The sequence below is a fragment of the Oncorhynchus mykiss genome, chromosome 2 (assembly GCF_057628025.1).
Source record: "Oncorhynchus mykiss isolate SJ-2025 chromosome 2, ASM5762802v1, whole genome shotgun sequence".
NCBI classification, from domain to species: domain Eukaryota; kingdom Metazoa; phylum Chordata; class Actinopteri; order Salmoniformes; family Salmonidae; genus Oncorhynchus; species Oncorhynchus mykiss.
In genome coordinates, this window is record NC_143023.1 from 59678335 (window position 1) to 59691971 (window position 13637).

The window sequence follows — 13637 nt, forward strand, 5'->3', positions numbered from 1 at the left end:
AAAACAGTACTGCATTAATGATAGTTGTGCAGTAGGCTATAGGCCAAATACATTGTCACCGCATATTAGCTTTGCTTGAATTGCCCTGCTAATGCATTTTTGTTTTGACCATTTAAAAATATATATATTTCAACACTGGTAATAGATCAGTTGTTGTATTACTTGTGAGGCACAGTTGAGTGACCATACATTGAAATAATGTGCTTTTAATATTACTGTGCTGGTGGTGCCTGCATCTGATGGTCAGTCCCACCGCTCTCCCTTACCTCCGCTGACACTGACCAAAAAGGGACAACGTCTTCCAACTGATGGCGAAACTTGAGTTGCACATCATTATTTCTACCTCATGCACAAAAGGAATATTTAACGTTCTCTGTTCATAGGAGTAACATGCACAAATGAATGTTACTCCTATGAACAGAGAACGTTAAATATTCCTTGACATTAAAAAATACCCAAGCTTCTAATAATAACAATGCAAGTCTATCGATACACTTTCCTACTCAATCATTACAGCTGCAGTGTTGGTTGTAAGTCGAGTAGAAGTAGGAAGAACCAGCTGAATCAGGTGCACCTACCTCCAACAATGCGAGACAAATAAAAAATAAAAAATAGGAACACAAGGCTTGATCATTGGGTTTTTTACAGAAATGTTTGATGATTGACTAGAAATGTCTTGGAGATCGACCAGTCGATCACAAATGATCAGTTGGTGACAACTGCTGTACTGTAACTTCCTTGTCCGAGGCAAAAACTCACAGAAAAACTTCAAAGGCCTGTGATTATCCCAGGGGCAGTACTGGAAGTAGTGATATGACAACGGTGAACTTTTTTTAGAGGCAAACATGGACCTCTTATGTGGGTTAAGAGAAAAGGAGCAAGACTTAGCAGTACGCTACTGGGTTGTAAAATGCTCTTTCTGTAAAGAATGAAGACGAAGTGTCAATTGTGCAGAGGTTGGTGAAGTACCCATGTTGCTTTGTGTTTTTCTTTGCAGAAAAAAATCTGATATACTGTGATGCAAGTGTAAAGGTTTACAGCACAGGTGGCTGTTGAGGGGAGCACGGCTCATAATAATGGCAGGAACGGAGCGAATGAAATGTCATCAAACACATGAAAACCACGTGTTTGAAGTATTTGATACCATTCTACTGATTCGGCTCCAGCCATTACCTCGAGCCCGTCCTCCCCAATTAAGGTGCCACCAACCTCCTGTGGTGTACAGAGAATACATAACTACGTACACTGCTATTGCACCAACCTATCTGTAACTACAGTTGAAGTTGGAAGTTTACATACACCTTAGCCAAATACATTTAAACTCAGTTTTTCACAATTCCTGACATGTAATCCTAGTAAAAAGGCCCTGTCTTAGGTCAGTTAGGATCACCACTTTATTTTAAGAACGTGAAATTTCTGAATAATAATAGCGAGTGATTTATTTAAGCTTTTATTGCTTTCATCACATTCCCAGTGGGTCAGAAGTTTACATACACTCAATTAGTATTTGGTAGCATTGCCTTTAAATTGTTTAACGTGGGTCAAATGTTTCGGGGAGCCTTCCACAAGCTTCCCACAAAAAGTTGGGTGAATTTTGGCCCATTCCTCCTGACAGAGCTGGTGGTACTGAATCAGGTTTGTAGGCCTCCTTGCTCGCACACACTTTTTCAGTTCTGCTCACAGTTTTTTTTATAGGATTGAGGTCAGGGCTTTGTGATGGCCACTCCAATACCTTGACTTTGTTGTCCTTAAGCCATTTTTTGTCCTTAGCCATTCTTCAGCTTACAAGCCTCCCCCTTTTTCCTCCAAACATAACGATGGCCATTATAGCCAAACAATTATATTTTTGTTTCATCAGACCAGAGGACATTTCTCCAAAAGTACAATCTTTATCCCGATTGCGAATTATAGTCTGTTTTTTATAGCGGTTTTGGAGCAGTGGCTTCTTCCTTGCTGAGTGGACTTTCAGGTTATGTTGATATAGGACATGTTTTACTGTGGATATAGAAACCTTTATACCTGTTTATTCCAGCATCTTCACAAGGTCTTTTGCTGTTGTTCTGGGATTGATTTGCACTTTTCGCACCAAAGTATGTTCATCTCTAGGAACGCGTCTCCTTCCTGAGCGGTGTAACGGCTGCGTGGACCCATGGTGTTTATACTTGCGTACTATTGTTTGTACAGATGAACGTGGTACCTTCAGGCATTTGGAAATTGCTCCAAAGGATGAACAAGACTTGTGGAGGTCTTGGCTGAATTCTTTTGATGTTCTCATGATGTCAAGCAAAGAAGCACTGAGTTTGAAGGTAGGCCTTGAAATACCTCCACAGGTACACCTCCAAATGACTCAAATTATGTCAATTAGCCTATCTGAAGCTTCTAAAGCAATGACATTGTTTTCAGGAATTTCCCAAGCTGTGGGCACAGTCAACTTAGTGTATGTAAAATTCTGGAATTCTGGAATTGTGATACAGTGAATTATAAGTGAAATAATCTGTCTGTAAACAATAGTTGGAAAAATTACTTGTGTCATTGTAACGACGTTCGTCTGTAGGAGGAGAAGCGGACCAAAAAGCAGCGTGGTGGTTATTCATGTTCTTTAATGGAAAACTGAACAATACATGAAATAACTCAAATCTACAAAACAACAAACGGAACGTGAAAACCTATACAGCCTATCCTGTGACAACAAACACAGTGACAGGAACAATCACCCACAAACACACAGTGAAACCCAGGCTACCTAAGTATGATTCTCAATCAGAGACAACTAATGACACCTGCCTCTGATTGAGAACCATACTAGGCCGAAACAAAGAAATGCCCCAAAACATAGAAAAACAACCATAGACTGCCCACCCAACTCACGCCCTGACCATACTAAATAAATACAAAACAACAGAAATAGAGGTCAGAACGTGACAGTCATGCACAAAGTAGATGTCCTAACAGACTTGCCAAAACTTTAGTTTGTTAACAAGACATTTGTGGAGTGTTTGAAAAATGAGTTTTATTGACTCCAACCTAAGTGTATGTAAACTTCTGACTTCAGCTGTACATCGTGTAACTACTATAATGTCAATAGGTTACATGGTTTTATTGTCACTTGACAAAGTGAAAACTGGAGGTTTTCTGATGATATTTATTTGTAGTGGTGTTATTAGCAGGATCGGCACAACACCTTTTCACTTTAACATATAATACTGCCTGAATTAATTTGATCCCAGTGAAAAACAACACACCAGTGTTGTTTCTTGAGGAAATATCTTCAAGCAACATATAAATAGTATTGTTACATGAAGGAATGTAAATTTCATACCACCAGAATAATAATGTTCCCTGTAGTGCTGCAAACCCCTTTACCCCTAATGAGCAACAACAGTGTGCAAATTGCTTGATTTTCCAACCTTTATCAAAATTATACAACACCGTAACATGGGTATGGCGTGCCATATTCCATACAGAACAGACTTGTTAGCAGAACACGGGATATTAACACATGAAATCCCTGCCTGGCTTGATATTGTCACCTCCCCCCTATAATTTGATATTCCACATAATGTCCCAACTGGCTGCAATGAGTCCTGATTCCTGCAGTGCCTGGGTACTGCGATATCCCCTGATAGCCACTGCTACTAGCCGAGCTCGGCAGCCTTCGTTAATATTTCATGAGGATAGGTAGCTTACAAAAGGAACACATTACACTGTGAGAATCAGACTCTCCTTAAGACAGAGCCGGTACACTCCTACATGTTCATCCCATCATTAGAGGCAACCACCTATATTCCCCCTCGCCACGTGGTTTTCACAAGGCTGTAATAGGTGATGTAAGTAATGAATGACCAATTATTTAATACAAATTGTAATCAATATTTTATTAATCAGGCAAAAGACCTTTCCCCAGTTTGCAGCGCTGAGCGAGGCACGATCATGTAGTGGTTTAATGACTATGTAGTGACATGGGGAATCTGTCCATTCATTAGATAACAATTAATCAAATTGGGAATTGGAATTGATTTTTGATTTAGTGGGTGTTCACACACAGATGCTACTCCCACCCTGCAAGATAGATATTTGAAGACATTGACATAATACATGCTTGGAAGATTTGACTACAGGTTACAGATAAAATGGAAATATTGAAGCTAAAAGGGAGTGTCATTTCATGAACAGGTACACAGCACTTGAAATGGATTTGATGGAGATCTACTCGGAGCACTCTAACTGGGGAGTCCTATGGTATTTCAACTTGAAAGGCTATATAGTGGAAATGGCAACATGGCAGAAGAGATTTGGTGAGAGGTTTCATAAATCCATGGTGTAAAAGGCTGGTGATTTTTTCTGACAGACTTTTTTTGTATTTTTTATTTGACCTTTATCGATACAGGTTTTTCCTCATTTAGATAACAACTCTTTTCCAAGAGAGACCTGGTCCAATAGCAGCAGGGGGAAACAGCGTTTCAGGCAAAACAACTGACATGCACAAACACAACGTTAAACAAAACAATAAACACGCATACAGTGCAACAATTACACATTACGTTAAAAACTCGAAAGTCTTGACTAAAAACAGCTGTCCTAAAGACAGTTACACTCTTCTATGATATGTACATCGATCAAGTGTTTAAACTCCACCAACCAAACTAGATCATCAGATTTTAAAATGTTCAGGAGAGAATTCCAGGACCACGGAGCTAAGTAACGAAAACTATTTCTACCATGACCTGTTCTAATTTTTGGTACTGTTAGAAGCAAATCAGAATGGGACCGTAATTGATATTTATTTACCAACCTGAATAAAAAAGAACAGAGATAAAATGCCATTTTACCCAATATGACCTTATAAATCAGTGTATACCAGTGTTTAAGCCTACGCAAGGTCAATGACGACCAGCCAACAGCGCTGTAGAGATCACAAGGATGTGTTAGACGTGTTTGATTTGTAATGAACCTGAGGGCTGCATGATACACTGAATCAAGTGCTCTCAGGGTAGTTGTTGAGGCCTGCATATATATAACATCACTAAAATCTAAAACCGCCAGTAATGTACATCGTACCAGCTCCTTCTTGGCCTCCAAAGAAAAACAAGCCTTCTAGGCGATAGCGATAGATTAATGTGTGTACAATGTTCCCTCTGCACGGCGTCCTGGCAGGTGGCTGAGGGTGGAAGGTCACAGCAAGTCACGAAACAGCTAGCTCTAAACCTTGTTTACTGTACCCTCCGAGACAACATTTAGTCATACATTTAACTAAACTTTCAGAAGTGTTTACTAGATTATGTCGCATTCATTTTTAAGTTTTATCAGCGATTTCCTTCAGACAACATCCCATCATGGCGCCCCTCAGAGAAGTGACGCACACGAACATCCCCCAAACTCCCTTAATTACACCCAACAGTGATATAGATGACAACAGCTAAGCATAATAATTTGGAGGTTGGGAACACCAGGGGAAGCAGATTGGCCATTACCCTTAAAAAGGTATCAATTTAGGGTTAATAACTAGTTGTGTTTGGGACAGTAATGTGGCGAGATGACTCCCCTGATAGAGCTGGAAGAGACACAAAGAGATGGAACTGTTGCAGACGGACCGTAACGAGAGATTGGATTCCAAGGGGAGATCATCGCTTAAGTCAGAGCAGAGAGCCTAATGATATAATGGAGAAGTCTGAAAATTATGGAAGGTTATTATGGACCCAATTTAAGAGGGAGGACTTCTCCTGTTGATGCACCGACGCGCCTTATCAAGTGCTGTTTATTTATATTCCCTGTGATGGATTCGTCACATCTGGCAGAGGTTTTTGAGTGCAAACAAATCAAGCTAAGCACATAAGTCGATAATACAGTCTGTCAGGCGCCACCTAATGTTTTTTTAAACACCTAAAACCAAGTGATACAATTTGATATAATCTGAAATGTAATGCAGTTCTCACACTCAAGAGTGGATGGAGGGACTGGATGGATGGAAGGAAGGATTTCTCTGGCTCCCTCATCTGTATTCTGCTACTGTCCACATGAATGAATCAGATAGTGATGGTCTGTTTCTCTCCCACTGTCTCCCTCCCTTCCTCCATCTCTCTCTATACCTGTTCTCTCTGCCATGACCCTTCACTGTCTTTCCCTGTCAATTTTCTCTCCTCTCCATTTTCTTCTTATCCACTCTGTCCTCTCTCCTCCTCAAATCCATCCCTCATCTCTCCTTCATCTTGTACGTCCTCATCTTCATTTCCTCTCCCCCTCTACTTGCTCTCTCATTCCCACCTTCTTCTCTTATCTACCTCACCTCTCTCTCTCATCCACTCTTTTTGGCTCTCTGTCTTGCTCTCCTCAAAACATTCCCATCTTCACTCCTATCTCTCTCTTGCTCCTACGTATCTCCACCCCGCCACTCCTCTCTTTCACACTCTTCCCTCACATCGCCCTCCTCACTACCTCTCTACCCTCTATCTTCCCCCTCTCTCTTTCTCACCATCTTTCCCTCTCTACGCCGCCAACCCCTTCTCTCACCCCCTCCCTCCATACCTCTACTGCTCTCTCTTTTACCCCTCCCCGTCCACCATTCCACTTCCTTCTCTCCTTCATCCCTTCCCTTTGTCCATCTCTCCTCTCTCTAATTCCCTCCCCCCTCCTCTCCCCACAGGTGGTGTGTGCATTGCCCAGTCTCTGAAGATCCCCAGGGAGCCCAAGCCGGGGGAGTTTGACAAGCTTATTCTGCGATTGCTTGAGACCTCCAACGCCCGAGCCGTCATCATGTTTGCCAATGAGGACGACATTAGGTGTGTCTCTGTCTCACACACACACACACACACAGTCGGTGCACTCCTTCAGTCAGTGCACTCTAGTCGCCATCGAGTTAAAAACAGTGTTTATCTTCCATCAATTAATCCACAAACCCTTCACTGTGGATTGAGATAACAATGTTCGATTAACTCCGGGACACTATAGGTAAGACGGCCTGTCTATGCGGTGGAGTGCATTGTATTGCAGTTCCTTTCAGCACATAAAGAACTCTGGTTATCTCGCCTTGATCTGAATAAGATTGAATTAAGCGGCAATGATCATCTGCACATTTGAATACTTAGAACTCGAATGAAAGCTGTCTCAACTGAACACCTGCAAAGAGGGAGAAAAAAACTATATTTCTAATGCTCCTCAACCGAAAGCTCAGCACCTGAGGGTAATAAGTAAACTCAGTTTCCCAAACTCCAGAGGACTGGGTATAGCCACAGATCTTTCCTAAAATGGTTATATTAGACCGGATCTCCCTGAGGTTGAACTGAGGAGGAGTTGAGAACGTCTGGTGAGGGTGGCTTTGCAGGAATCAAAACTGTAATATGGTTTCCTTCCACATTTACCAATTTCTTGAAGTAGCTATATGGAAGCCATCAGGTTAGCAAAGCTTAGCTGGATCATTGGAGATATTGGATACATATCTCAGTTTGGACAATGACAGTTGAATATCTTTCCCTCTCTCTTTATAATTGTATATTTATTACAAAAATGTAATTGAACCATTATATTACCATTATTTTATTTAACCATCATTATTTTATACCACATTTTCATTTACAGCAATGACCTGGGGAATAGTTATAGAGGAGAGGAGGGGGGATGAATGAGCCAATTGGAAGCTGGGGACGATTAGGTGGCCATGATGGTATGGTAAGAGGGCCAGATTGGGAATTTAGCCAGGACAAAAGGGTTAACACCCCTACTCTTACGCTAAGTGGCATGGGATCTTTTAGTGACCACAGAGAGTCAGGACACCCCTTTAATTCTCATCAAAAAGATGGTACCCTACACAAGGAAATATCCCCAGTCACCGTCCTGGGGAATTGCAATCTTTTTTTAGACGAGAGGAAAGAGTGCCTCCTACTGGCTCTCCACAACACTTCCAGCAGCATCTGGTCTCCCATCCAGGACCGACCCTACTTACCATCAGTGGCAAGCCAGTGGTGGGATGCAGGGTGGTATGCTGTTGGATGACGTTGCGGTTGGGGTCGAACATATACAAGAAGTGAATCGGAATTAAGTTAATTTAAATTCAGTGAATCGAAATTCAGTGATTCGGAATGTAACAACTTTGTCTTCTTCTCACAGGCGTATCCTGGACGCGGCCAAACGCAACAACGAGACTGGTCACTTCCTTTGGGTTGGTTCAGACAGCTGGGGGTCCAAGATCTCCCCTGTGGTCCAGCAGGAGAGAGTGGCAGAGGGGGCCATCACCATCCTCCCCAAGAGAGCCTCCGTGGACGGTGAGAGAACAGGAGACACTGAGTCTTATTGACCCTACTCAGCAAACAATGGGAAATAATGCATGTGTTTGAAGCACTGTGAGATGTACAACACTTTTGTGTTATAGGATGTGGCTTCAGGCTGAAATAAGTTTATTTTGTCTCTGTTTTTATTGTTCTCCTCAATTTTCATCCTTATCTCAGCCTTCGACCGTTACTTCCGGAGTCGCTCCCTCTCCAACAACAGAAGGAACGTGTGGTTCGCGGAATTTTGGGAAGAAAACTTTGCGTGCAAGTTAGGGATGCATGGCAAGCGACCTGGGAGCCCCAAGAAATGCACAGGTACAGCATGTTCTTTCTTAAGCACTGAGGGAAGAGCATTATCTGGGGACGAGGAAGAGGAAGTACCCTCCGGCAGAGGTCTGTGCGTTCCCTCAGTGCAAACCTGACTGTTTAAACAGTGCACTGCAGAGATTAGACAGTGAACAACAGAGAGACAATAGTCTGTTGCTGGGGTGTATATTCATCCCAATGCTATACAGACCCTAACCATGATAGTCTGGACCATCTCACACCCCAATCAATCAATGTCATGCTTTTGGTAGCCAAGAGGTGATGGATGGATGGCACAGGAGGTTGGTGGTACCTTACTTGGGAAGGACGGGCTCATGGTAATGGCCAGAGCGGAATAGGTGGAATGGTATCAAACACATCAAACACATGGTTCCCATGTGTTTGATGCCATTCCATAAACTCTGTTCCAGCCATCATCATTATAACTCCAGTTATAGCACTGTAATTTCATTTCACTGGAATTTCACTTTCAATATCTCTGGGAATATGTAGTGGAAAGGGTTTGCTCTAGCTTGAAATGGGAAACATCCGTATGTAGCACTCTGCAAATGTACAGTAACTCTCCCAGGCGCAAGCAGCCATTTTGCAGAGACATGCTGTATGTCTGAAGATGTGGATGCATGTGTTTGTGTTGAAGACCTCTGGAGACAAAGGCATCGGATCCACACATTCTGTGTAAATGTGTTTCTTTGAGTGTGTGTGTGCAGGAAAACTTTACATTGTGTTTGAATTCATTATGTTTCTATAATAACAATTTTAGTCATAAAGAAAATGCAGGATGTGAGTGTATTAATGTGGCTGTGTTTGAGCCTTTTTTCGCCGCCAAAACTCTGTTTGTGACTGGGGATATGCAGAGGCAGACGGCTGTCCGTTGCCCATATCACAGACGACACTTATTGTTCTGACACGGTGACTTGAAATAATGAGAATAATTATGGAGCTGTTGTTGCCGTGCTCTCTCTCTCTCTATCACTCGCTCCCCCCCTCTACTCTCCTTATCTGCAATAGGATGCACACAACGCTGCAGTGCTGATAGATTCGTCTGTTAACAACACAGCCAGATCGCCTGATTATTATCTTTTTTTTAAGTCAGTAGGGAAGGCATCAAATCACGACAGCGTGACAAAAAAGGCAGTGGATTCTGTCATTAACAAAGCGGATGCGCCATGATCCAGCGAAAGCAAGTGGCACATACTAACTATTGTGTGCAGAAAATTATAAAAAGGTCTTGCACTTAAGCCGACTGAGGGAGACAGCCAGATCAGCCCGAGGGTGTTCCAAAATGAATTCCACATCACTAAGCTTAGCATATACAGCGCTTGTCTACTGAGAGTTGCATTGTGCTGACGACAATGTCCCCACTGTGTGGGCGAAAAAAAATGTAATCCTTGATGATTTTGAGGAGTTTTTCTGGAACACAGGCACTTTGGGACAAATCCTTTGGAGACATGGCAGACACACCAAACAGGATTTGGTAAACGCACGGTGAGAGTAGCCAGGCAGCAACAGGACCGAGGGGAGAAGAAAAAAGAAACACCAATCTCAGCTTTCCAAAAATACCCCCATGTTCGTATCTCCCTCCATTATAAAGCTCATGTAATTTTGCCTGAGCAAGGTAGACGGTTTGAAATCTGTTTGCCCCTGTCAAAAGCACTCCGGGCTTTTTCACTCTATTCTTTCCCTGGTGTGGGAGCGAGGGGAGCAGCTTGAGTAAATTTTATTAGCAACTCGAGATTGAGTTTTAGTGCCGTGAGGAGAGGAGCTGCATGGGCATCTTTTATCTGGAGCTGTCGCTGTCTGCAGAGTAATCATGCAACAAGACAAACGGCTGAATCAGCACCACCTCTGATCATTGTCCATATGTGTGTTTGTGCGTGTGTGTGTGTGTGTGCACGTGTGTGTGCTTATTTTTTTGTTTGTGGCCATTGCAATATCACAAAATATCCCCATCCCTCTCTTAAACCTATAAAGAAAAGGAAAAGTGCTGACATGCTGAAGAATGCATTTTGTGTTTAGAACCAGGTGTTTGGTGCAGACATACAGTACCAGTCAAAATATGCCAAGAGTGTGCAAAGCTGCCATCAAGGCAAAGGGTGGCTACTTTGCAGAATCTCAAATTGTAAATATATTTTGATTTTATAAAGACACAAGGCGAGACCCAGATGCCGACACAGGAGGAAGATGGTTCGAGTCTCTGATATTTATTGAACAATGAGGGGCAGGCAAGAGGCAGGTCGAAGACAGGCAAGAGTTCATAACCAGGTCAGAGTCCGAACAGTACAGGGCGGCAGGCAGGCTCGAGGTCAGGCCTAGGCAGAATGGTCAGGCAGGCTCGAGGTCAGACCTAGGCAGAATGGTCAGGCAGGCTCGAGGTCAGGCCTAGGCAGAATGGTCAGGCAGGCGGGCTAGGTGTTAGTGCAGGCAAAAGGTCAGAACCGGGAGGACTAGCAAAAGAGAGACTAGGAAAAACAGGAGCTTGGAAAATGCTGGTTGACTTGGCAAGACAGGACGAACTGGCAACAGACAAACAGAGAACACAGGTATAAATACACTGGGGGTAATGGGGAAGATGGGTGACACCTGGAGGGGGGAAAAAGGACAGGTGAAACAGATCAGGGTGTGACAGATTTGTTTAACACTTTTTTGGTTACTACATGATTCCATGTGTTATTTCATAGTTTTGTTGTCTTCACTATTATTCTACAATGTAGAAAATAGTAAAAAGAAAGAAAAGCCCTGGATTGAGTAGGTGTGTCCAAACTTTTGACTGGTACTGTATATGAACATTTGCGTGTGTACTTACAGTATGTGTGTGTATGTGTATCTGTCTATGTAAGCAAATGTGTGCACAGACTTGTGTGTCATCACATAGACGGAGTAAACAGGAAACTGTGAAATGGATGCACCTTCGTTGGCATACAGTAAGTGCTCTCAGACATTAACATCAGATACTGTATCCTGTGAAATGTCAATGATGTTGGATTTAGCGTTGCGTCACAGCTATGCTCTCTTCTCTCATTACATCCTATGTGAGGCTAAGGTTTAGTCATACTGCAGTGCAAAGTGCCATTATACAATCACAGATGTATCCACTTGCTTCTTATGTAGTTCTTACCCTGCAGTGTTTCCTCACTATTCCTTCACTATTAAGTTGGGCAACCCGCCTGGCCGCCACCCACTTCCAGCCTCAATTGCCCACCAGGAAACAAAGGCTTGTCCAGATACCCCAAGGCAGAATGTTCAGTCACAAACACACACTCAACATCACTGGTGGAACAGCTCTATAGTTTCTCCTACCTTGAAGCAACAAATACAGAACTGAAGCCATAGAAGTCATGGTACAAAAAGCTGTTCTCCACTGGGAAACGGAAAGAGTCATAGGATCAACAGACACTTATGCACCAAGCATTGGTACACGATCCACTGCAATGTGATATAATGCAGAACTAGTGGGTCACTTCAACAACTAAAATAAATTGTTTTGTTCTTTGAAAGTGTGTCTGTGTGTCAAGTAGGTCAGGCGTGTTAAGTGCTCTGTTAAATTATAATTGCTCTGCGTCGCAAACTCCTCATTTAGTTCTCTGTTGCTCAGTTTTTCAGTATCTTGCGGTGATGATAACATTGAATACTATGTGAGCACTTATCTTTAGTAGCAGAGGAGAGGGAATCAAAAGGAACTCAATATCGAAAGGGATATACTTCAGCTCTATGGTGCAAATGCTCTCTGGTTTTGACACGTCATATATTAAATGGAGGTTTTCACGCAATTAAATAGCTGTCACTTCATATTACAAACTGTCATTTTTTGTTATTTCTTGACAGAACTCCGGGGCCAGCATCAATCTCATCCTCATCCTCATCCTCAGGCAAAATGGTAGTGAATTGCATACCGTGATAATGATTTCCAATGAACCCTTACTGTATTGTGTTCCTTATTCTTTCTAGTATTTTGTTACGTTGTATGTCTTCAGGCCATGTGGGCATTTTGGTCCATAAATCACAGTAAATAAGGGGTAAACACCCTTTTGTGGTCCTATTGATTTTCATGTATTAGTCTGAAAGAGAGAGTGAGAGAGGGGGAGGGGGGGTGGGTAGCGAGAGAGGGGAGAGGAAGAGAGGGGGGGAGACAGAGAGAGAGAGAGTCACTTGAGGGAAATTTGAACATGCTCTTTGGCTTTGTGGGGATGGTCTTGAAGGGCCTTGATCATTGATGGTAATTAATCAGGATAATTAAATATCTTTATTGACACAATGGCCTAAGGTCAGAGGGAACGGTGTCTACATTCCATCATGCTGTCCGTGTGCTGCTGGTGATATTGTCAGCATTCGTCTCTGGTGATGAACTGTAGACATGTTCCCAATCTGTACAGTAGCTCTAAGCACCTCATTTCCCATCTCTAATTTTTTTTTTTTTTTAGCTTTGTTTACCTAGGCAAGTCAGTTAAGAAAAAAATCTTATTTTCAATGATGGCCTAGGAACAGTGGGTTAACTGCCTTGTTCAGGGGCAGAACAACAGATTTGTATCTTATCAGCTCAGGGATTTGATCTTGCAACCTTTCGGTTACTAGTCCAACGCTCTAACCACGAGGCTACCTGCCACCCCCAAATGAGTGTGTCCATTGTTTTTAAAGCAATACAATAACTCCTACCACTCATCCAAGCAAGGAAATCCATGCAATGACTGCAGATTGTTTTTTACCCCTCCTCTTTGTCCCTACTGTTAATGTCATCATACTTTCCCCGGTATAGTCATGTGATTTCATTAGAACTAAGCACATAGGCACTTAGTCAAAATGAACAATCGAAGAAAAAAATAACTAGTGTTTCAATTAAATATTGGTATAGAGACTGGTATACCCACTACAGTCACATCCAAAATTGTTAAAGATGAGCAAAAAAAAAGACTATATAAAATAAATCATACAAATACTGAGCTAAGCTCCCAAAAAAATGTTAAAATTATGTTTTATTATACTAATTTTGTTTAATTAACAAGTAATATAATTTTTTCTTAAAAAGATGTGTCTAGATAATTGTTGTTACTTTGT

At 42.2% G+C, this 13637-nt stretch overlaps 1 protein-coding gene and 1 long non-coding RNA gene across 2 annotated transcripts in view; both read left to right on the forward strand.

The window, feature by feature from the left end:
- Positions 1-13637, forward strand: part of LOC149985165 (uncharacterized) — a 529398-nt gene that overhangs the window by 225508 nt on the left and 290253 nt on the right. The window lies entirely within an intron of this gene.
- The window catches only part of LOC110492752 (metabotropic glutamate receptor 8), a 212935-nt gene that overhangs the window by 148311 nt on the left and 50987 nt on the right, over positions 1-13637 (forward strand). Inside the window, exons 4-6 of the mRNA XM_021567226.3 lie at positions 6641-6776; positions 8101-8255; positions 8439-8576. Of these exons, the coding sequence (XP_021422901.1) occupies positions 6641-6776; positions 8101-8255; positions 8439-8576 (429 nt within the window). The remainder of the gene's footprint in view (positions 1-6640; positions 6777-8100; positions 8256-8438; positions 8577-13637) is intronic.